The 26,310-nt window shown below is 38.4% G+C and overlaps 1 protein-coding gene across 1 annotated transcript in view; it reads left to right on the forward strand.

Moving 5' to 3' along the window:
- The first annotated feature begins 3,219 nt into the window (after positions 1-3,219).
- Positions 3,220-26,310, forward strand: part of ATP6V0D2 (ATPase H+ transporting V0 subunit d2) — a 47,518-nt gene continuing 24,427 nt past the window's right edge. The window contains exons 1-2 of the mRNA XM_079138541.1: positions 3,220-3,560; positions 15,441-15,612. Coding sequence (XP_078994667.1) covers positions 3,431-3,560; positions 15,441-15,612 — 302 coding nt within the window. The 5' untranslated portion in view covers positions 3,220-3,430. The remainder of the gene's footprint in view (positions 3,561-15,440; positions 15,613-26,310) is intronic.

Genomic DNA, 26,310 nt, shown 5'->3' on the forward strand with positions numbered 1-26,310 from the left:
TGGAAATGACAGACTCTTTACATGAAATAAAATTTTTGTAAGAAAAGCTTAACCAGGTGCAGTGACACACACCATTAATCAGGAGACCAAGACAGAAGGATCACAAGTTCAAGGCCAGCTTGGGCAATTTAGGAAGACCCTGTCAAAAAAAGAAAGAAAGAAAAAGAAAGAAAGAAAGAAAGAAAGAAAGAAAGAAAGAAAGAAAGAAAGAAAGAAAGGAAGGAAGGAAGGAAGGAAGGAAGGAAGGAAGGAAGGAAGGAAGGAAGGAAGGAAGGAAGGAAGGAAGGAAGAAAGAAGGAAAGAAGGGAAAGAAGGAAGGAAGGAAGGAAGGAAGGAAGGAAGGAAGGAAGGAAGGAAGGAAGGAAGGAAGGAAAAAAAACATACTTAAGTTGAAAATAAAAGAACCGATCGCTGTTATGGGGCGTACCACTGAGAAGTCCAAATTTGAGAGTATTTATTAAGCTAACTGTCTCACACAATGCCCCCCAAAATGGCTATTGGGAGAACAGCCCCAACCATACGGCTGCAGGGGGTTTTATGCCATAAGTCAATACATCAATTGTCTGTTGCTATGATTCAAAATTACAAACTAACATCATGAATCTGTAATTATTAGCAGAGGGGGAAGTGGGTCAAAATGACCTAACTTAGGTACAAACTAAAGAATGGTTACTAACATCTAAACAATCACTGTTGACATCACCGTTAACATGATACATTGTTTAGGAAACTAGGAATCAAAAAGAGAACAATTTTTCATTACACAAGAATTACCATTTCGTCATTTTGTATTGCCAAACACGTCATGCTAAGCATGACTCTGACGGGTACAGAGGCGGGATATTCCCATGGGAGAAGCATTTCCTGCATAACCTTGGAGTCTCAAGGTAAAATTGAGACTGTTTAGTCATTGCCATATAGCCTGGCTTATAACAGTTCCGTGAATTCAAATATGTCAACCCATCACAATCACTATTACTTTCATAAGTAAGTAAATAAATAAATGTAAAAAATATGGATTTTTTTGGTACTGGGGATTGAACTCAGGGGCACTTAAACATTGAGCCACATCCCCAGCCCTTTTTTATATTTTATTTAGAGAGAAGGTCTCTCTGAGTTGCTTAGGTCCCCACTAAATTGCTGAGGCTGGCTTTGAACTTGCAATCCTCCTGCCTCAGCCAACCCAGCCACTAGGATTATAGAAAGGCACCACTGTGCCTGGTCTAAAAATTATGGAAAATTGTAAAGCTATTTTGCACACACATAACAAAATTCCATTGGTTTTTTTAGAATGTTGACTGTAGGACTATTTCTAGCAAAACTGAAGAGATCTTAAACTGACAATCTATGTACTTCTCAGAGCTGGGTCTCAAAAAATGTGTGCATATTTATTTTAAATTTTATTACTATAAAAGACTCTTTTATCACCAAATTCACAAATAACAATAAAATGATATTCTTTATTGTAAATTCCATATAGTTCATTGATTTTCACAACACAATTTCACTGATTTTGTTGGTGCTGTTTATCTCTTGAATGTATAACCAACCAATGGCTGCGTGGACAGACAAGCTTAATTCCCATGTGAGTGTTGGCTATTTTTATGTATGTTAAAGAGTAGAATGCATGGAAAATGTGAGAACTTCATTTGTTCCTCAAAATGTGAGGGGCTTCTTTGCTGATTCAGATAAAAGATTTAAAATACAGAAAGAATGTATCTTTAAGTTTCTTTCAACTCATACATTTTTAAGTTTAATTTGCTTTATTAACATTTTCTCCATCATTTTTTTTTTGAGACTGACCAATCAATCAAATGAGAAATCAAGCCCTAGTTCTTTGAATTTGCCTATTTTCATGGTGTAAACACTCCTGCACTGATGGGCAGAAGATATACATGGTAGCACACCATAATAGAATCTCAACCCAACTGGACTGGAGTGTAGTTCAGTATTTGCCCAGCATGTGTGAGACCCTAGGTTCAATCCCCAGCACTATAAAAAAAAAAAAAAAATACAGCAAAATATCTGCCATACATCTACAATAGACACAATAACCTCAAGTGCATAAATAATAGTAAAAAATTATTAGGAAAAGAGAAGCTTATTTTTATAATTTCATTGTAAGTTTTCATTGATTTGAACTATGGAAAAGAGCTGATGTGTGACCATTTGTAGACCTATAAAAATAATAAATAAGCTTATATTATTCAATATAAAACATACTCAGAATGCTTGAAGATAGTGGAACAGTTGGGGGAAAGTGGGATATAATGACATAATTAAGAGTCTCTCCTATTTGGGGAGTACTTTCAAAGTCGGGCAATGAATAAATAAAAATTGGATTCTCTGTGGTTTTCAGCAACTAAAGCAGAATTTACATTGGTTCTTTTCTACTTCTCCCGCACAATTTGGAAATATGGAGATAAAGTCCAAAAAATTTCTGGCACTTTAACTCCAATTTAGGATGTGACACAATTCATATGAAACACTATATATGCAAATAGTGCTTGAATTTGACAAAAGTTTTGAGCTAAGTATATTGGGAGAACAAGTTCTTCTTTTTGAAGCATTAAACTCAACAATTAAGTTCCTGCTTCATTTAATACCCACCTGTGCATTTTGAGCTGCCTCCCAGTTTCTGAGAGCTGATTCTCTATTTGTGTTCTAAGTAGTAATAGTACCTGGATAGTTACTCATCTCAAAATAATCGGCAGTTCAGATGGAAAATAGAAAATGAAGAGTGCCTTATAAACAGTCAAATTTTGCAAAGCAGTGGATTACTTATAACAGAATCTGAGGGTTCTGCTTCCTAGACTGTAAAAAGCATTCATCCCTTGGCAATTTTAAACATTAGTAACATTTGTTTTACAAACCATTCTTCACAAGAATCACATTTGATCTATTTACATGTTAATTTTTTTTTTTTTAAAGCCCTCTCATATTAATAGGTGAAAGAAAGAAAGAAAAAAGGGAGGGAGGGAAGGAAGGAAGGAAGGAAGGAAGGAAGGAAGGAAGGAAGGAAGGAAGGAAGGAAGGAAGGAAGGAAGGGAATTTCTAATTGAAAGCTCTTGTATGGTATGGAAATATTTACAAAACATTTGGTGTTTGAAGCCTTCCAATTGCGGTCAGGGACTGGTGCTATGGGAGGGAAGAGTTGAGCCCCTCCCTCACCCCCTTAGGTCCTAGTCTCCTCCCAGTAGAGATCTGCTCCCCGGGTTTACTTGGGTCATATGGCTCACTCACTGTTGCTGTAAAAACAGGGCTGAGCATACTTTGTGGAAAGCCACTGGAACCGGAGGAAACTAGTCACAAACATCCTGACTATCAGCTGAGAGATTGTGCCACCAGCACTTTTTCCAGACTGGTGCAAGTCTACAGAGGCTGACCAGAACTCTGAGTTGCACAGCCTGATCCCCTGCGATCTTTCCCCATGCTTGAGAGCGCTGAACTGTACTTCAATGTGGACCACGGCTACCTGGAGGGCCTGGTGCGGGGATGCAAAGCCAGCCTCCTGACCCAACAGGACTATATCAACCTGGTTCAGTGTGAGACCCTGGAAGGTAAGTGTGCTCTTCTTGCCCTTTAAAAAGAAAAAGTGGAAATGAAGTCTCTCTGGAAGCAAGGAGAAGGGACCATGATCCCACGGCCTGCCTCCTGAGCAGGTTCTTGTTTCTGGAATCCAGATTTTGAGTATTTATGAACTTGGAAGAGGAAAAAGAGATAGGTCTCCATTTTCAGTGTTCTCTAAGTGAAATTTAACATTTCCTTTCATTATGAACATAGACTACAAACCATGGTGGTTGGTATAAGTGTGACTTTGTCACCAACAAACATTAAATATTTTCATATCCATTTAACATTCTTGCAGATACTTTGAAATATCATTTATGTTTTTTCTCTTTTGAAGCCAAAGTATAGATTACACTCATGCTTTAAGCTTGATTTTTAACATCTTATATTTATTACTTAAAAAAACATTTGGATAATTGTATTTTAAAATATTTGTAATCCTATGTGTTTTCATTCTGCATATTTATAAACAGTATTTGGAAAAGGGCCTCACCAACTTGCCAGAGGATCAATGGGAAAAAAAAAAATTGCTAAAAACTTTGGTCTAGATGACTTTTTCCCATACCTAATTTCTCAGTAATGGTTTGAGAGTTTGAGTTTTGCCTGAAGCTTAAGAGAAAAAAAAATCAGATCAGCAGTAGGCACAGCCCTGGATTCGGAAGTCCTGGTGTGACCTCTTCCATGTACTCGTGAGTGCCTCTAAGTCCTCATTTATAACATGTGATGGGTGAGCCCAGTTAGGGGAGTTATAGAGAGAAATAAACAAGGTAGATGGAAATTACCTTTAAACCACATGTTTTTTCAAAACCTTACCAAAGATCCCATATCTGTAGTAGTATTTTCATTATTAAAAACAAGCTTCACTTGCTTATTTTGAAGCATACTTGTAGAGTCCATAAAACACTTTAAAACTCCCAGATTATTCTAGAAGAAGCCATCAAACACTAAGGATAAAGCCTTTTAGGAAAGGCATTAGCAGGTAAAAACAAACTGAAAAGTCTTCTGAAGGTGACTTTGCAGGCTTTTCAGGTAGAGCAGAAAAGTACTGAGATCACTTGTTTATGGTTGTGACCAGTTAAAGCCAGAGTTAAACACCCAAACTGAGATACACTCTGTCCTTGCATTAGCTGTGGAAACAGCTAGAATCTTTCAGTTGGTAACTAATTCTGCTGGTAACAAGTAATTACAATACAATCCCAATCTTAAATCTCTTTAGTACATTAAATTAGGAGTCTGGTGACTGGAGAATGTTAATTATGTATAGAAAAATCTGCATAAATTAGACAAACTTAAAGAACACAGAGCAGAATAAGTGTATCTGAGAGAAGTCATTTGAATAAGTTCTGTTTCATTTTCACTCAAGCCTTTAAATGAGGTAAGAAATGCAAATTTAAATGTAACCAACACATAAAATATCTCTGCAATACCCAAAACAGGGTCTGGCCTGCCTGCTCAAAAGAATTCAGAAAGAAACCATGGGGAATCCATATCTAAAGTCATAGAAAGAATTCTAGGAAATAAAAAGGTTAAAGAAAAAAGATGAAAATTAAGAATATAAAAGTCATTCCCAATGTTTTCTGCTGTGGGCCCTTTTGACCAAAATATTCTGTTGAGAGAGAAAGAGAATTAAAGAATGAGGTTAACAGATTCAGCATCTAAATAGGTACTCAGCTGAATTTGGAAGCTTCATTTGCAATTTGGGAGAGAAAGAACACTTTCAGACCCTTTTGGAGACCTCAGGAACAATGCTTCTTAGAAATAAATATGTATGTGCAGGTATACAGTTTTCCATACAATGTCAGGGGATCATGGACCCATCCCTGCACCCTGGTTAAGCAATCTTGCCATATACACATTGCTTTGTCATTTTTATATCTCATGGTTTCTACCTTGTCAGTAATATATATTTTTTTTCAATTATTCATTTCACAACTCTGTTTGAGTGTGGGTGCCAATCTACATTTGGAGGTTCCTGGAAATATTAAGTATGAATCATCAAACCATGATTGGGTAATTATGGCTGCTGAAAAAAAATAAATCTAGGGCTAGGGGTGTAGCTCAGTGGTAAAGCACTTGCCTAACAAGTGCAGGGCCCTGTGTTCAATCCCCAGTACTGCAAATACACAAATAAGTGAATCTAAATAAGAATCTATGTCCTCACTTAACGGTTGAGGACACTGAGATTTACAATGGCTGTGACCAACCTAAGGTTGTTGGCCATGGAAGATAGAAATAATCTGTGTCTCTTTCTATGCTAAAATACCATCACTTCCTGAGTATGAATCAAAGAGACATGAGCATCTGGTTTAAATTGATATTAGCTCCATTTTGATAATAGAAAATAATAAGGATTGCTTTATCAGATTATTTTCCAGGATTTCGGGAAATAACTGAAAAGCAGTGCATTTGTTGCTTGGAGAGACCCAGCCACCTTCTGAGCTAGATTCAGAGTTGAGGATCAGTCAAGGGCATTTCTCGAGATAGATGTTAAGGACTTAAGGAATTCTGTTTACGTTTGCAGAAATTATGTACCGTACAAATTATGGATAAAGAAGAGAAAGTAATAACTGTGTAATTACAGTATTACATGGTGAAGCAGGTGCTTTCTGTAAAAACAAAGCTAACTTGTCAAAGATTGAATTTGCTGTTAGTGCTTTAAAGTCCTCTAATTTTAAAAGCATTCAGATAGCAACAAACTGTGTTAGCACTACTTTTAAGGAACACGTAAGTCTTCAGATAAATTTATGAGATAAAGATTGTCCAGAAAAGCTTTGGAAAGCCTTAGTATTCATAAATGTGCTAGTTCACATGTGTAATTGGAGCAAGTGTGGTCAGAAATTATCATCTGTTCCAAAGCCTGCCCCTGACTAACAGAGGGACCTGACCCAGTCACTGGGACTCAGTCTTTCCAAAGTACAAAAGAAAGAAGCTGATATTCTTTTTAAAGTCAGCACTCCTATTTTTATCAGGATTTTAATTACAAATAGGACTGTCGTGTAAATATTCCTTTCTCTTGGAGAAAAACAAGATGGTAAAACTAATAATTTCTTTATTAGTTATATATATATATATATATATTTTTTTTTTTTTCTCTAAAACACATGATAAACAAGTCAACTGGCTCTCAGGATGTGGAGAGAACTGGATTGAGTTTTTATTGTATTCCTCTTTGCACATTTGTTTAAAAGGAATGCAGGAAGCCTATTATATCTAACAATTACCTCCCTTCTAAGAGATTTGACCTTCCTTCAGTCCTTCTCTGACTATGCTGTTAGGTGGAATTAATTCAGCAATGATGTATTCAGCATTTTCCAGTTAGGGTCAAGGAAGTAAAGATGAATATGATAACAGTCCTTGCCTTAAAAGTGGAGAATGAAAATATAAGAAAATTAAGAAATCCTTAAGGAGGACAATTGGATGGTACTTTCTGAAATTCCAAATACATACACATTCCCCTCAGGAATTTCAGGTCCCACAAACAGACATGCACACATGTGAGATGATGGCTATACCAGATCTCAATGTGGCACTGCTTGGAATAACAAGATGGAAGTAAATCAAACATTCCTCTGTAGGGAACTGGTTAAATAAGTTATGTAACATTCATATATTGAATATTCTATAGCAATAACAATGGAAAGAAACCGGGGTGGAATGATACTCTTGAATAGAAAAGGGTGATGGATTGTAAAAATATGTCCTAAATGGTTTTCTAGATGCAGAGAAAGTATGAAAGGATCCAAGAGAAATAAAACATAGAGTTACCTGGGCAAAGAATTAGGTGGCAGGGGGTGGTAGATGGGTGGGTAACAAGTATAGAACTTTCACTGTGTACCTGTGTGTGTGAGTGTGTGTGTGTGTGTGTGTGATATATCTACTACCTATTTTTAAACAATACATATGTGAAGAAGACTCTTATTTCAAAGAATCTTCTCCATGATTCCTTAGACATTATCTGTAATTATAGCACTCATTTTTTTTTTTTTTTATATTGAAAATGTATATATCTACAAATGGCTTCCATGAAGCAAGAGAAACATCTCTCTAGGCTTAAAAGCCTTCAGCGGTCTGGCTAGTCACAAGCAGTTCCTCAGAACACTCTGCCTTTTCTAAAGCTTTTCCTTCAATCACAAATTCCATTCTCCACCTCGTTTGCCTGAAGAACATTCATTCCCCTTTAAAGTCTCCTTCAAGCCTGTTCCTCTATTGACCCTTTAATACTGCTGTAACCCTGTGAGAAAGAACTGATGGTCTTTAATTTGTGCTTCACTGTTACTTGCAATGAATCTAATGCTGTACAGCATTGGTGACATTTGCAAAGGTATGGCACACTGGGGCAGGATACTTGTCTGTCGTCTTTCTTGATCCAGAGACTATCCAAGTTAATCTTAGCTCATGAGTAAGTAAAGGTCTCTGTCTCCTACGCAGTAAGCCAGTTTTGTTGTTGTTTTGGTTTTTGTGGTGTTGGGGAGACAAGTGCTTTACCACTGAGCTACATCCCCAGCCCTATCATAAGCTTCTTATGATCAGAAAATACACCTGACACTTTTCTCTCTCCTACCTCTTGTAGCTTAAGACTATGTTTTGCATAGTTAAGAATCTCAAAATGAACATTAGAAATGTCTAAATATTCCCCCTCCTTCCTTTCTGTCTCTCTCTTCTCTCTCCTCAGTCTCTCTCCCTCTCTCCTCTCCATATTTCTTTCTCCCTTCTGTCTTCTCTTGCTCTCTCTCCTCCCTTTCTCTTCTCCTTTCTTTCTCTCCCTCTCCTCTCTATCTCTCTCCTTTCCTGAAAAGAAAAAAGAAGAAAAAGAAGGAGGAGGAGGAGGAGGAGAGGAGGAGGAGGAAGAAGAAGAAATGTCTAAATGTTTGGTCTTAAGTCAAGCTTTTCCAGTAGTCCACGCCTATAATCCCATTGGCTCTGGAGGCTGAAGCAGGAAGATCGAGAGTTCAAAGCCAGCCTCAGCAAAAGGGAGGCACTAAGCAACCCAGTGAGACCCTGTCTCTAAATAAAATACAAAGTAGGGCTGGGAATGTGGCTCAGTGGTTGAGTGCCCTGAGTTCAATCCCTGGTACCCCACTCCCCCCAAAAAAAATTTTAAGTCAAGCTCTTCTAGCTCCTGGTCATGGGATATTAAGCAGGCTGTTCAACCTTTAGCATGGGTGCTTTCTTGTCTGACACTTAGATAGTATCTTCCTGGCCTAACTCCCAGTTCAGGGGAGGAGCAGAAATATCTAAAGAAGCTTTGTAAACTGTCAATCTTAAGTATTCCTGGGAATTGTAGTACATGTACAAGAAGAATCCTTTCCTGCTAGGCACTGGAATTCCTGAAATGGTTCTTTCCATTGCATGGTCTTCGATAGTGGTATTTGGCATATGACTAGTTAATTCCATTCTCCAGAATTCTGTTCTCAGTGGTTCTTCAGAGAGCACCACTTTTGGAAATACTCATTCTGGGAATAAGAATCAAACTGAGGAGTTTCAACACTGGTAATACTGAACCAATGAGGTGCTTTGTGACTGCTGGTCTACTGGTCCCAGTGTCACTGGCACAGTGGGTCCTTAAGCTTGTGCAGGATGGAAATCTAATGAAGTATGGATTAAGAATCATTTATGGCATTTATTAGTACAGCAAGGTGGCTACCCCATATACAGAGTGGCCAGGCAATAAAGTGACCACTTCACAGGCAGAGTGACAAGGAAGTCAGAGTGAGGAGCATTTATACAGTTGTGGATCAGGAATTTGGATATTTTTAGGTTGCATAGCAATATTCATGATAATGCTGGAGTCTCTTGATGCACCTGCCCCATTTTGTACATGGTTAAAAGCATGTCTAAAACATTTAGATCCCCTATGGCTGTATCTGTTAACATGGAAACGCATTTAAATGAGGGTCACAGTTACTATGGGTCAAGGAGTTGTGGTCCCACCTGTTTGCATTGGTTTGATGTTTTCTTGCTGTTTGTCTTGAACAATGGAGTAGTTGGAGAGGCCTTCATACCGTTGACCTTAAGCATAAATCATGTAGTGCTTTTTCTTTTAATCATCTCCAACTTAAACTTTAACCCCGTATTTCTGTTCCTGCCATTTATCTTAAGCATGGAACATGTAGTACCTGTTGACTGTCACCAACTTTGAACCCTATACTCCTCCCTCTCTAGGTTTCAATCACAAATTAAACCAAAGATTTGAGGCACGACTATGTGACAACAGTTTCATTAGGTGCCGTGGAGATGTAAAGAACAATTAACACTATTCACTACCTAAATACCTTTGAGGTTGAGGGAATGTCATCCATAATTTACCTAAAATTTTACGTGGCTCTAAACTCTTTGTAAGACCATTAAAGGATCAAAACAATTCTTAAGAAAGATTAAACTTGAGACTAGAAACAGATGAGGGGAAACAAGCCTGGGAAGATCTAAGAGCTAAATAATAATCTAGGTCAGGTGGTCATTCTAAACCTGAAAATAAAGAGTGGAAATCAGAGAAGAAATGCAGGGGATTTGGCATAATAAACACTAAAGAAGACTTCGAAGTTTCCACACTGTATGAATAGCAATAGATTAGTAAAAGTGGAGGAACACGTGTCTGGTTTTATAGATCTTGACATATTTATTAAAAGTCTGAGTAATAATTAGATTTGATAGTAGAATTCAATTGGTTAGAAAATTTCTGATTTAAAGAATAAAAATCAAAGCTTTAAGCCAATTGAATCAAAATATTTTGAAAGTGAATGGGTACATGTGAGAAGAAAAAATTAATATTTTGCAGTGGCCTCTATGTCCTGGCTCTTCACTTACCTATAGCATTATTATTGTTACTATTACTCTTTGGAGCTGGGGATTAAAGAAGGGCTGTCATTTTACTTATTTTAATCTGTGCTATAACCTGAAAGCATAGATTTTATACTCCGTATCCTTTGTGTATGTGTGGTTCTGGAGATCAAGTTCAGAACTTTGAGCATGTTAGGCAAGTATCCTACCACCGAGCTATGTCCATTCTGTATTCTATGTCCCTCTATGTCCATTCTGTAGATAAGGAAACAGAATTCAGAAAGGTCAGTGTGCAGTGGCATAGGCCTGTAATCCCAGCTACTTGGGAGGCTGAGGCAGGAAGGTGGTAAGTTCTAGGTCAATCTGGGCAATTTAGCAAGATCCTATCACATAAGAAGATATATAAAAGGCTGTGGGCAGGCGGGGTAGTGATACTGGAGTTAGAGCACTTGCCTAGCATGTGTGAGGCACTGGATTTGATTCTCAGCACCACATATAAATAAATAAATTAAATTAAGGTATTGTGTCCATCTACAACTTAAAAAAAAAAAAAAAAAGGCTGGGGATACAGCTCAGTGGTAGAAAAGAAAAGAAAAACAAAGGTCAGCTAACTTCCTTAAGTCAGCACCAGTGGGAGACGGATATGGACAGGAGACCACTTGGTGACAGCATCCTGGACAGGTACCTCTAAGATGCTTCCTTGGCATAACCTACCTGGAGAGTGGAAGGTCAGACAACTCACTTTTTTGTCATTTTATGGAGAAGGAACAAGGAGGCTGTATCACTGAGTTCTGTCACCAGCCCTTTTAAATTTTTTTTTTTTTTTTTAGACAGGATCTGGCTTAGTAGTTACCAAGGCTGGTCTCAAACTTGCAATTGTCCTGCCTTAGTATCCTGAGTAACTGTGATTACAGGTATTCACCACTGCACTAAGCTGGACATTCATTTTTATACAGAGGCTCAAGCAGGACACTGCTTGGAAAAAATAATACTCTAAAAATGATCTGCCATCAAATTAATAGAAGTTGATGATGATATCTCACTTCCCTGTCCTGACTCACTGCCTAGTCAAGTGATCTCAGATAGTTCCCTTAACTGGGTGACTGCAACTTTTGGAAGACACGATTTTACATTCTACCCATGTACAAGCATGCAGGCACGCATATATTTACAATCTTTCAATTCCTGCAGTAAGGAAGCCCGTTTATTCCAAACTTATTTGACCATAAAATCTTACTACTGACATCCCTACTTAGATAGGCATTTAGGGAAATGCAGGGGAAAAAATTAAGTGAACCAATTTTGAAAACTACAAATCTGTGACCACTGTTGATATTCTTGGCAGTCTGTCATTATCTCAGAGCAAACATTTCAGATTTTAAGCTTTCCTTAGAATCCACACGTGAGGGTCCCTTGGATCACTTTGGAGCTGGGAAGAGGGTGCCTTCTCTTCTACCTGCCTCTCCCCTGACTCCTGATTCCACAATTCCTACAGAGCCTGAAACACTGGAGACATTAAACTTCAGCATCTCTCTGGCAACTGAAAGGTTTGAAAGTTACTTAGCTTAGAAGAAACATATGTCAACGAGCAAAATATCATAGTTTTGAAAGAAATACCATTTGTGTCACTTCTGTTGGCAAATATTCCTTGGTGCTGAGAATGCAAACTGTCAAATTACTTAAAAAATCTGAACTGCCAAAATAAAAGCCAAATAAGGCATGAAAAAAAAAAGCATAATTGTGTTTAAGTGAGTTCATTAATTAGATAATTGAGCAAATAAAAGAGCATTTTCAATGCAAAATCTACTTGAAGTGCCAAGGAAGAATGGCTCATACTGTGCATCTCAGTCACTCAAGAATCACATGGAGTCTAATGACAGCTCCACCCTCCCCCACCTCCCAGAGCCATCAACCCACAGCCCACAGTGGCTCCCTGTTATCCTCAGAATACAGATCCTAAGCCCTCCAGGAGACTCCAGGTTTTTACTTCAATTCTTACCTTTCCTTTTCTACCACCGTTTTTAAAAGTTGACATATAAAAAATTGTATTTATTTATCTTGCAAAGCATGATTTCTTCTTTGTTTATGTATAAAATGTATTTATTTTTAGCTGATGTGTAAAAACATAAAAATTAACATATTAATGGGGTACCATATGTTCTTTCAATATCTGTATAATTTGTGTAGCATTTAAATCTGGATAAACATATTTATCTCCTCAAACATGTATCATTTCTCTATGATAAAAACTTCCAAAATCCAGCCAAGTATGGTGGTGCATGCCTGTAATCCCAGCAGCTCAGGAGGCTGAGGCAGGACGATTGTGAGTTCAAAGCCAGTCTCAACAAAAGTGAGGCACGAAGCAACTCAGTGACACCCTGTCTCTAAATAAAAATGCAAAATAGGGCTGGGTATGTGGCTTAGTGGTTAAGTGCTCCTGAATCCAATTCCCAGTACCAAAAAAAAAAAAAAAAACCCAACTTCCAAAATCCTTTCTTATAACTCCTTGAAATGCACAGTATATTACAGTTATCTGTAGTCACCCTATTGAGCAATAGCACACCCAAACTTCTATAACATATATGTAAATTAATATGTACATTAATTTATATATTAATTTATTTCAAAGCTTCATGTCAAAGCTCTAATAGGAATAATATATACATATATATGTATATATCTATTTGAAATGTATACATATATGGTAGAATAGACTCATTCAAGCACGTTAGCATATAGTTTACCTCATATATATATTCAATGTGAGAACACTTAAAATCTATTCTGTCAGCAATTTTCAAAGTAAAATATGTTGTCATTTAATACAATCACCATGTTGTATGATAGATAGATCTCTTGAAATCTTCTTCCTGTCCACCCGAAATTTTGTATCTTCTGACCAGTATCTATCTACCCAGCCCTCCTCCACCATAGTCCCTGGTAACCACCCATTTTCTCTCTACTTGTATGAGTTCAATTTTCTTAGATTTCACATCTAAGTGAGATAATGTGCTACTTTTCCCTTCTGTGACTGATTTATTTCACTTAACATTATGTCTTTCAACTTTACTTTTATTTTTACAACTGATAGGATTCTCTTCCTTATTAAGGCAGAATAGTATTCCAGTAGGTATTTATATCACATTTTTTTAATCCGTTCATCCACTGATGGACATGTTGTTTGCTTCTATAGCTCACTATTGTGAATAGCGCTGCAATGAAGATGGAGTGCAGATGTCTCTTTGACATACTTATTACATTGCCTTTGGCTATATACCCAGTAGTGGGATTGCTGGATCATATAGTAGATCTATTTTTAATTTCCATATCTCCTGCAAAATACTCCAACAATACTGAACTGAGTTTCTTGCATATATCATACCTTCCCTAATTCATGGAACCTCTTCCTCCCACTGTTACAGAACTCTTTAATGTTCATCTGCAGCTTAACCTCCTCCAGGAAAATTTCCTCAGCTTCTTACTGCCTTCCCTATGACTCTGGGTCCCATTTTCTCTGTTCCAGTAAATCAACATTCTTATCACTGAATTTAGCACATTGTTTGAAAATATGTTTATGGTTGCCTTCTCCCCATCAGATTGTGAATTTCCTTCTGGGTGAGGTATATCTAGTCCGTCTTTAGGTTTCCTCTAGTTGACAGTACATAGTAATTGCTCAGTAAACATTTGAATAAAAGAACAAGTAAAGAACAGGGTGCTATGTTAGCTCTATTTGTGTGCTAGATGGAGCCAAAGACATTTTAGGTATTCTGATAGGGACTGTGCAAGGAACCACAGATATAACTAAGGTAGTATAACTACTTTTTGGGGTTAACATTCTTAAAGCTTTATAATGTACTATAATAGGTGTTATGCTAGAGGCATTATCAAAGTACTTTGAAGAAATTGAGATGAGTGAACTTGAATAAGTCTGCCTAAAAGAAATAAGACTACAGAATGAGCGATAATCTGATTGAATTGGTTGGCAATAAAATACAACAGGTTTCAAGTGAGTTTGAATTCAAATAAACCTGGCTATGTGATCTTGAGAAAGTATTAACCTCTCTGAACTTCAGTGTTCTTATCTGTAAAGGGACATAAAAACCATTCCTATTTCATAACTTCATCAGGCGTATCAACAAATTTCTGACACATAATGAGCAGCAATCACTGGTGAATATTATTTTAACATCATAACCAGAACTTGAATGATACATCATATTGGGCAAATTCGAAAGAGGGTGGGAGGAGTTCTATAGGGTGGATGGAGTCAAACAGTAAGTATGAATTCTGTAAAACACATGGTTTGCGTGGAGTATAGGGGGTGTAACCCAAAGGTGGAACACTAGCCTAGTGTGCAGGAGGCCCTGGGTCCTAGCCCCAGCACTTGGTGGGGGGTCGGGGGTTGGGGAGGTGGAGGGGGTGGGAGTAGGGAGATAGGGGTTGTTCAGGAGGAAATGACAACAAAAGAAGCTGGAATTTAATTCAATCATTTCACAGCCCAAACCACTGACATTTAAATAATACATGGCATGGTCTGGTGGACATGATGTTGGATATGTTGGACTGTAACAGAAGCATCATCTCCCAGCCCTACCTCAGCCATTATATAACTCCACCGCGTAGCCACGCCCAACTTCAGGTTCTTCATTAGTAATGAAAGGAGTCGAAATGCAGCGGTGATGGCTGCCATTCCACGGGAGCGATTACTAATACATTTCTCTTTTCCATCAATTTGGGACAGAAACTTAGTATCCTCTCAACAGTTTCCCACACAGCTATTTCAAAATGTCTAAAACTGGCTCAGGTAAAGCCATCTCTGCTAGGTATTTGTTTATTATTTTAGCTCTGTGGAATCATACCAGATTCCTCAGATAATTGGAAATTTTAATGGTGTGCTAGAATGTCCATATTTACATTGAATTTTTCATTGCTTCAGAGATCGACACTCAAGTTTAAATACCATATAGTCCTTATCTTGAAATATAGTAAGACGTTGAGTATTTACCTCAGTTAGTACATGTTCAATTAATGTTGAAAAAGCTATTCATGCATGCTGAGATTTTAACTTGATTTGGGATCTCTGTTAATTGCAGATCTGAAAATTCATCTTCAAACCACTGATTATGGTAATTTCTTGGCTAATCAAACAAATCCTCTTACTGTTTCCAAAATTGACACTGAGATGAGGAAAAAGCTGTGCGGAGAATTTGACTATTTCCGGAATCATTCCCTGGAGCCCCTCAGCACGTTTTTCACCTATATGACGTAAGTAATTGTAGGAAGCTCCACTCTAATAGCCCCAGTGCGACTGTGCAGATGTCCTTCATGGTAGCAGTGGGGTGTTAGGCCTGAGGACTTAAGACTTTTCCCACTATTTGTAAATTTGAATACAATCAAATTTTAGCAACTGATAAACTCACAGCTACATTTTCACATGAGAAAAAAAGATATCATAAACTTATAAAGGTTATGTGCTAATGGTCTTCATATAAAGCAATGTTGTCATTTTAAAAATAATTAAGAGGTATTTGCCTGCTGGACGCTGTGGCGCATGCCTGTAATTCCAGCAACTCAGGAGGCTGAGGCAGGAGGCCGTGGAGTTCAAAGTCAGCCTCAGCAACTTATCAAGACCCTAAGCAACTCAGTGAGACCCTGTCTCTAGTAAAATATAAAAAAGGGCTGGGGATATGGCTCAGTGGGTAAGCACCCCTGGGTTCAATCCCTGGTACCAAAAAAGATATTTGATGCTCAAGGTAAATTTTATGTGACCTTTTTACATCATTTGTGCAAGTAGGATTGAGGTTTCACGAATTGTTCTGAAGAGATCTTGTAAGTGCCCCCTGTCCTAATGACATGTGTGTTACTTTTATCTATTACCAGTGGTTCCAATCTTTCAATGTGTGGTCTTCTCATTCTAAAAAACATAGTAAACATTATAGTAAATTGTACTTTTATTAATCCAATTAATAAATAATATATAGTGCCTAAATGAGCATTTTCAGCTGCCTTTGTGACTCTATTTCTCCTAGCTGACAAGTGGGAACAAAGGCCTGCAATAGACAAGCTGTTTATTATGTAGTAATATTTAAATGTAAGGTAAAAAGTTATAATTACTAGGCCGAAGTCCTGTGCTGGTGCTGGGCACCGGGCGCCCAGGCACTGAATCCATTTCTGGAAAGATATTAACAATGGATCAAATGCTGGATTGAATAAGCCATGTTGGTCGAAAGGGAACAAAAAAACAGGACTTCATGTCAAACTCTGTGCTCAGAGATAGGAAATTAGAAAAATGAATATGAATAAAAGAAACTGGGCATTGGTGTACATGCATGGGGGCTCTGGGAGACAACCCAAGATATTTAGAGGCAGGTTCCAAGAGAATAAGAGAAAGCCAGGACGAGCAGGTGGCTGAAGCACCTTCTGCAAAAGAGCAGTTTCAGCATCTGCCTTGTAGACTGGTATATAAATGAGGGTGCTGCCTCAAAGAGCAGGCAGGGGAAGAATCAGTTTATCCAACCAGGAAAATACTTCTTTTGTTCTCCTATCCCTCCTTCCGTCCTTCCACTTCTCCATTATCCATTCTTCCATTTTACAAATATCAGCAGTTCTGCCCTTGAGTCCAAGAAACAAGAGAATGAAGCTCAGAATATGCTCATGTATGTGCAGAGCTAAACAAAGCTAGATGGACTCTAACTGCTACACATGACTTTAGTTTGAGGGGGAAATAATATGCCAGTCAGCAAGATTTCTCACTGTAGCAAATACTTCTTGGAACCTAAATACAACAGCCAGAAAATACCCTATGGAACAGTACTGCAGTCCCAGGGTTTTGACAGAGGAAAATCAATGTAAACTTTCTATTATTCATACTGGGCAAGGCCAGGAGGAAAGGAAGTCTCTCCTGTTTCGGATTTCATATTACATTAGCGATTTGATAATCAACTTTACTTCATGAATAGTATCTTCAAAAAGAGGGTGGAGGGATGCTGGGGGTGTGGCTCAGTGGTAGAGTGCATGCCTGGCATGGCAGAGGCCCCTGGTTCAATCCCCAAATAAAAAAAAAAAAGAAAAGAAAAGAGGAAGAAGAAGAATAATCAAGGGACATGATTATAACCTTCCAAGAGTTCAGAAAAACATAAAAATTGCTTTACTCTGCCTTTCCCAATCTAGGACTTCCAAAACTAACCATTTCTCAGTTTCTTATGTGTTTTTCTAGAAAAATAATAAGTTTATGTGTGCCTGTGGATATACACTCTACCTCCTCACCCCACATTTCAAATATATACAAATGGCATCATTTTCCTTCTTTGCTTTTTTCCTTAATATTTCTCAGAAATGTCTTTGTGAATGTCCTTTTTAAATAACTATAGAATTCTGTGTTTCATTTGCCAGTCATCTATTGACAAGTAGCTAACTTATTTTTTTTTTTTCCCAGTACATTTGCAATTAGCTTATTTCTGTGAAGGTCTGTTTTTTCCCCTTGTACTAGAAATCAAATCAGAGCCTCAGGCAGGCTAGGCAAGCACTCTACCACTGAGCTACACCCCCCCCCCCCCCATCTATGCAGGTCTTAAATTTATTTCCAAACTCATTTTATAGCACTTGGAGTGGTGAGTCAAAGGAATATGCATTTTTTATTTTGGTAAATGTTGCTAATTTTTTCTCAGCAAAAGTAGCACCAATTTACATCCACAAAACAGTACATAAGAAGGCCCATGGGGGGCTGGGGGCATAGCTCAGTCGATAGAGTGCTTGTTTTGCAAGCACAAGGCCCTGGGTTCGATCCCCAGCATCCCCCTCAAAAAAAAAAAAAAAAAAAAAGAAGGCCCATGACTTCACACCCTGACCATCATTGAGTACTCTCTGATTTTTACCAGGCCAAGAGGTTTAAAAAAATGGTATCATTTTTTCTTCAGTTTATAGTTCTTTATGAGTTAAATAGATTATTTCAAATTTATTATTTTTGTACTTGCTGTCTGACTAAATTACATACCTGTTTTCATTGGAATTTTCAGTAGTTTTTAATTGATATGTAAGACTCTTTATAAATTAAGGAAGCTAGACCCTCGTAATACAAGTTTAAAAATTATTGTCTTGGTTTGATATTATTTAATTTTTTTGGTATATTATCATTATTTTGCTGTAGAAACTTTGAACTTTTGGTGCTAGGGAGCTGAACCCAGGACTTCATGCATGCTCAGCAATTGTTCTGCCAGTGAGTTACGCTCCAGTAAGCATTTTTAACTATCTATAGTGATCAATAGTTTTATCTGTTGGCTTCTGGTTATAGCATCCAATTTAGAAAGGCCTCTTCTATTTCAGATTTGTAAATAAATTCACTTGCCTTTTTTCTTCCACTCTTTTGTTGTTGATGGTTCATTTTTTACATCAAAAACTTTGGTCTTAGAATTTATTTGTTGTGAAGAATGAGATTGAGGATCTATTTTAAATTATTTTTTCCCAATAGCTCCTACCCAGTTGGTCCTATCCCACTTCTAAGAATAAGCAAATAGAAGAAATTACCACAGTTCAAGGAAGGAAGTAATTAATACTCCTGAGACATATAGTTAGTGCTAACAGTCCTTGTTTGCCAAAATCAGTCCTCCTATCAGCAGTGGGGGTTGGATTCTTCCTATTTTATTTACGGGCAAGGATGAATGCTGACATTTTTAAGGAAGCCACAAATATAGAGCTAGTCAGAGATGAAGATGGGGTATGAATTTGGATCTGACTTGGTCCTGGTATTCTGGAAAGACTTTCACAAGGCTGATCCTGTGGATGAGCCTGGAATGGGCAAGATTTGACAATGTGGGAGAAGGCTCAGCACCTGGAGCTAAAGCATGCAGATGGGTAGGGTATCACACGTATGAGTCACAGTCAAGGTGGCCTGGAGTGGAATATACCAAAAGAGAAAGGGAGAAATGAGGACAGGAGGCTGGAAAGTAAACTGCAGTCAGATTTTGAAAGTCTTCAAATCCAGGCTAAGGAAGTTGGACTTTATCACAGCAAAGTATTTGTGTGTGTGTGTGTGTGTGTGTGTGTGTGTGTGTGTGTGTGTATGCACGTGCGCGCATGAGTGCATGTGTGTTGTTTTGTTGGAGTCTATAGGACCCTTCTGAAAAAATTCAAAATATAAAAGGGAAGAAGAGGCCAGGTTGGCTCATAGAACACTTTCCCCCTCCTCCTCATAATGATTGTGTTGAAGTGGAAAGCACTTGGCTTTGAACTGAGTTGGATGCTTGTTCATATCTAACCTTCAATGAACTGCCTGTGAGAAGTTTTGCAAGCAGCGATGGCCCATACAAAAGCACCTGGCCCGGATCATGATGGAGACACCAAAGATTGCCAAACTGGGGGACAAAGGGGCCCTAGTTGTGTGGAAGGAGAAATGATAACCAAAAATGTCAACCAACCTTTCTGAATATCGCTATGTGCCAGGGGCTCTGAAAGAGCTTTGCAAACATCACCTCACCTAACCCTCCTGATAAGTCTTACACAATCTTATCACCATTCTAGGGATGAGGGAGTTAAAATTTAAGTGCCTTAACTTGCAGATCTATCAGGTGAAGGAGTCATGGTTTGAAATAAATATCAGCAATAGGCCTTATGAAATTATTTAGCTCAGATTTTAGTGGAGTTTGGAAAATCTGAGCATGATGGTGCACAGGGGCAGTTCACTCAAGTAGGTCAGAAAGCTGCCAGGTTTTGTACTTTGGAATCAGAAAACATTTCACATAAAGGAAATTTGCCTGAAATATATTAGGAAATGCTCTAGTTCTAAGAATGATTGTGAGTCATTTGGTCAGTGGTTCCTCTTAGACCCCAATGATTTACTGTTTCCTAGTCATGGAATTGTGGTCTGAAAAGGCACCTTAACATTAAAAAAAGCAAGCATCCTTATCTGCCAACAAATGACCATGCTGTTCCTTACTTCCCCACAAACTACTATGTTAAAAATATATTCTGTTCCTTAAAAACAAATTGTATAAAATTCCAAATATTTCTAGCCATTAACAATGTTTAAAAATTGAATTAAAAAATACAGATAGTCACAAAGTCCTCCACAGAATATTAACATAAAACTGGAATTGGAAAGATAGCTTTGGTAGTTTAATATAGTGTCATTACCAATGGACATATTTTACTTTACACACATTATCAGCTATATACTCTGAATTAGATCTTTCAGTGCCTTTATCTAGAAATACTATATAGTATATAACGGCATTGAATATTTGTTAAATCAATAAATAATCCTGTATTTAGCGGCATCTTACACAGAACTTAGCATTTTATATTTTACCTAACATTGAAAATCGGTTATTCATTGGTCAATACATTAGGTAAGAACTGAATGTTATGATTGAAGTTATGTTTTGTGATGCTAGCTCTGTAAGAAAACCCACGAAAACCACGCTGGACATGGGATTTGGCATAAGAGGGTTTATTAAGCAAACAGAGTGTCTCCCTGCAGGGTAAGAGAGAAAATGAGAGGAAAAGAGAAAGGGCATGGGGCAAGAAAGAATGTGAAAAGCCAGGAGAGAGAAAGAAAGCAAGGAGGAGAGAGAAAAGCATGAGAAAAAATAGTGGGGGTAGCTACCCTTAAGCAGTTGAATTCTGCCGGGCTAAGAGGGAACCAATAATGGAGAAGGACACTTGCAAGCTGACTGATGAACCAATAGCTAGCTAGGATGTTCACAGACTGACAAGTAGTTGGGAAGCGGGGAAAATAGCTGCAGCAGAAAGGTCAGGGAGAGCAGCTTTCAGACTGCTCATCTAGGTTGTGATGCAATGTAATGGGCAGAGGAGCAGCTTTGTATTATAAGCTCAGTGTTTTTTTTTTTTTTTAAATTAATACATTTAGTCAGGGTTTGTACTCTCCCATTATTAGCCAGTCCCTAAAACTCTGTTGTTTTTCAAATTTCAAGTTTTAGGTTACTTATCAGATCCCTGATGATATTTACTCAGACCTAGTTGTTTTACTTGTGTCTCTACACAAGAACCCTGCAAAGAAGTATTTGTATTACCATTCTTTAAAAAACTGAGAGTCAATGAATTAATGAATTTTCTAGTCACAAATGAAGGGACTTGAGACTTGGAATGTATTCTGTTCCAGGTTCCATCAGTCTAAAAATCTTATCATAACGAGGCATGCAAGTCATAAATGCCTTTGGGTCTTCAAAAAATGTATATTGTCCTTCAGGAGATTCTGGTCTAATTGGCCTTGGAGTGGGGTCCAGATATACTTCAGAAAGTTCCCAAGTTAGTCTGATGTGCACTTCTTATTTAAAATATCTCATCATGAGGCTTTGATTTTACCATTTGGAAGTCACTTTGACTTGACGAATATTTTCATGAGTTTCTTTCTACAGCTATCAACACAAAATTATCACCCTATCAGAAACCAGATGGCTCAACTATACCAAAGGCCTAGATTTTCTGAATCTCTGTCCATGTTTTGTCCCACCATGTCATCATGTCCTGTGACTTGCCAGCCCTGGCAATATCCAGCCCCTCTCTTGCAGAACTTAGAGATTTACTTCAATAGAAAAGGTTGTACAAATGGAAAGGTGTCAGAAATTTGAAACAATTTTTCTTTTTCCTCCTCCTGAATGTTTTTTGGTCAAGTGTTTATCTAACACCCATGAACTTACATCAAATAGAATTATTTCCTGTCCTATTAGGAAATACCCAAGGCAGCATTATAGAAATAACTAAGTCAATCCTAAGAGAAGCAGTCTAATTTTAAATTGGTGTAATAAAAATAATCTTAAGCATTGCACATTTTATGTGTTATAATTACTGTACATGAGAAACTTATTTTGAAAATCTGGAACAGATATTTTTAAATACTTAATAGCAGGAAGATCTGGAGGTTTTGTATAGTATACTATAATTACACACAGTTGTATGAAACAAAGGAAAGGATCCAATAGCATTTTAATGAAGACTATTTAATGTTGGCCCAGGTTGTTTTAGTTTTTCTTCCTTTCTACCTAACACTTTCCAGCAGCATTTTAATTTCTCATCTCTTTTCAAATTAGCCATCTTTTAAAAATAATCTCTCAAGCATTCAGAGTATCCCACCACAGTGGCTATAAAATTTCTGAATATAGGAAGACTAAAGACAGATCTTCAGTATTTTATGGAATACAGTCAGCCCTACATATCTGCAGGTTCCTCACCTGTCAATTAAGCCAACTATGAATGAAAAATATTAGAGAGAAAATTGCATTTATATTGAGTATGTACAGACTTTTTTCTTGTTATTATTCCCCAAATAATGCAATATAAGGCTATTTGCATAGCATTTACATTATCTTGGGTATTATAAGTAATCTAGAGAAAATTTAAAGCATACAGGAGGAGGTTACAGGTTATTTGCAATAGTATGACATTTTACATAAGGGATTTGAGCATGTGCAGATTTTGGTATCTCCTGTGGGGTCCTGGAACAAGTCCTCCCCTAGTAGATATAGAGGGATGGCTTCAATGCATAATCTTAGGTTAAGAATGTAAGATTCCTGAGAATTTGATGTTAAGTGCCACACACTGAAGAAGTCTTTGAAGATTCATTTTAAAGGCTGATCAGAGTTCTTGACTATCTCAGTGATGCATTAGAGACCATCTACAGGCTTGGCACTACACAAAACATTTGGGTACTGTATACTGCTGGGCTCCTAGGGCTGAAACCGGGAAAAGTCCTCAGCATTTCAGATGCATCAGTCACCCTGACATCTGGTAGGCAAGAAATGAATACTGTAACCCTGGCTTACTGAGCACTTCCACTTGAGAAAAGCCAGATGTTGTGTCCAAAAATAGTGAACAGCTAAGACAGGACATGGCAGCACTATCACAGAGGCCCGAGTTGTCAATTAGAGGAGCCTAAAAAAGTGAAGCAACTCATTCTGACTTTAAGATTTTGCAGAGAAAGCAGCATATGAACCAATATCTACAATGGGCTTAGGTTGAACGAATAACCGAGGTGTAAAAGGACTTTGCGTTTGGAAATAACTACCCATCGCAGATGTGACTGGAGCTTAGACATGAGCAAGGAGAGAGCATGGGCTGGGGTGAGAACAGAACCTGGCCATGTTCGGGGCTTAAATTCTAAATCTCCAAGTAAAAGTCAAGAAAGGAAGACTGCGGAGAGGCACTTCTCATTCACATGCTTCTCGTGAATAGTCACCGCCTTGTATGATGAGGAGTATTTTCCCACTGGGCGGCCATAGAGAGTGGTTGAACACTTCTGCCATTTCTGGCTGGGTGACCAAATGCAGTTTAACCTCTAATCATTAGTCACTTTCTCACCTAGCCAGTAGGAAAGTACTTAGAGAGTCTAGGACACGTGGCTACAAGAAGTTCTCTCCAAAGAGCAGCCCCATCCCTTTTGCCTTGAGGTTCTAGTGCCCTTAGGATTTCTCCACAGCCAGCAGTTTTTCTCAGCAGACAGACTGTTACTGGCATCTCTCAATTTCTGAGGTCTCCATTCCATCTTTGATTTCACTTTCACAGCTTTATGAATCACCCTCTCAGGGGCAACCTGCCGAGATTCCAATCCTGCTGTGCTTTTCCTGGTCTTCCAGGCTTCCTTTGAAATCTCAGTGGAAACCTCCCTGACCCCTTAACTCCAGCATCCTGCATTCCTGCCAAACCAGCATTATGTGGATGATGTGATAGGGACCAGACAGATGTGAGTGGCAGGAGCACAAGGTTAAGAGAACATTCCTACAAAAGAAGCCCACTGTGCTGACCTCCACAAACTTTCTTTTCCAAGAAGCAATTTGCCTGCCTGACTGAAGTGCACAGGGTATGTCACATTCCTCAGACAACTACCTGTTATCGGCAGGAGAAATGAAGGCCAAAAATAATATTGATAACAGGAACCTAAGGTACACTGAAGGAGGATTTCTATGACCCTTTTCACAGACCACATCCTGAAACTCAGAGAGATAAGGATAATTCCTCCTAACCATAAAATCTGTAAGAACTTATGGTTAAGAATCCAATTAGAACCAGTCAGCATGGGCCAAAGTGACCTAGAGTTGTCATGGCAGTGGGGACTTGAAAGTCTGATGTCATCCTGTTGTCAGTCAAAAGTCAAAAAGTAAACCTGGATGGAGCTCTCTGGAAACTTCTCTGAGACCCCACTAAAACTGGAGTGCAGGAGACACACACTGTCCTTTCCTCTCTGAGAGGATACACTCTCCCTTGTGAGTTTCCCCTTTCCCTTTTCCTATTTCTTTAATAAACTTATGCCTGTTATTCTGAACACATGTCTGAAGTCTTTCTGACTTGATTGCAGGAATCAAGGCATGAAGTGGGGGATCTTTGCTGCCTCAGTTTCCCAGAAGCCCCCAGCCCTGTAACAGTGCCAAGGTCTGCTGTCAGCTTGGGTAATAGTTGGATCTCTCCTAGAATAACGGTTGCAGAGGCCTCAAAGTACCCGGGTGACTGAAGAGGATACAGTAACTTCTTAGGCCTCCCTGTGCAAGTAGGGTGCCCACAGGATCTCTTCTCAAAGGAATTCTTCCTTCTGCATTTTTAGCCTGAAATGGGTCTAGCAAATTCCTGAGATGACCTTAAGCCATCTTTCTTATTGCCTCTGTGTAAGTCATCAGCATCTCTTTAGTGGATGTAATCTCCTTAACAATTCCAACTTCCTTGGCCCCAGTTCCCCTGGCCCCTTAGGCAATTTTTTTTTTTTTTTTTTTTTTTTTTTTTGGCGGTGCTGGGGATGATTCCAGGGCCTTGTGCTTCAGCCAAGTACTCTACCAACTGAGCTACATCCCCAGCCCTCTTGGCCCCAGTTTTACATGGTCTTTTTCTAGTCACACCGCAAATTTCAAAAATTCTTTAGCTCTGTTTCCTGCACCTAATTCTAACAGTAAACCTGGCTAAATTCTACCAGCAATATCCATGCCACTGACTGAATGCTCTGCTGTTTTGAAATCTCCTGTGCCAGTCTGTTGCCTTAAAATTCAGCCTCACAAAAAGTCTCAGGACATGGGCAAAATGTAGCCAAGTTCTTTGCCAAAATGTAACATGAATGGCCTCTAACCCAATTCCCAATAGCGTTCCCATTTTCCTCTCATTTTCATGAGTACAATTCATATTCCCATCAGCATACTGGTCTTCTGAACTCCTATCAAAGTTGCCCATTAAGCTTCACTTACATTTTAAGGCTTCTCCAGCCTGCCTCTCCAAATATTCCCAAACTCCTCCCACAAATCAGCTTCCAGAGGCTTCTGAACCACATGGTTATTTTAGTCACAACAATGACCCCACTTATCATCAGTATCAGTTTTTTTGTTAAGTCAGTTTTTGGTGATTGTGACCAAAATACTGGACAAGAATAACTTAGAGATGGAAATTTTTATTTTGACTCATGGTTCAGAAGTTTAGTCCATGGTGGGCCAATTCCATGCTTTAGGCCCACATTGAAGCAGCACTTTATGGTAGAAGGGTGCGGTGGAAGAGCAGTGGTTAGTCCATGGCAGGCAGGAAACAGGAAAGCGTGAAGAGACCACAAGGAAAATGAACCCTTCCAAGGCATACCAACAGTCACCCACCTCCTCCATCCACCACTCCCCCTATAGTTACCACCCAGTCCATTGAAACTAGGATGGATGATTAGGTCACAGCTCTCACGATTCAATCATTTCACTTGTCAACATTCCTGCCTTAACACAGGCACTTCTGGGGGGCACCTTATACCCCAACCATAACCATCAGCATAATGCGTATTAAGTGACTTCTGTGAATGAGTTTTATGCTACATTCTAACAATAGAAATGAATTGAATATAGACTTTGTTTTCTAACCAGTGGAATAATTACTTACAGAGTAGATTCTAAGACTGTGCTTCCAAAAATTATGATTTAGTAAGCCCTAGAATGTGGTCTGAGATCTGCATTTTTAAAGGTCCTCCAGGTGGCACTGATACAGGTAAGAAACTCTTCA

This window comes from Sciurus vulgaris (genome assembly GCF_902686455.1).
Source record: "Sciurus vulgaris genome assembly, chromosome: 1".
NCBI lineage: Eukaryota > Metazoa > Chordata > Mammalia > Rodentia > Sciuridae > Sciurus > Sciurus vulgaris.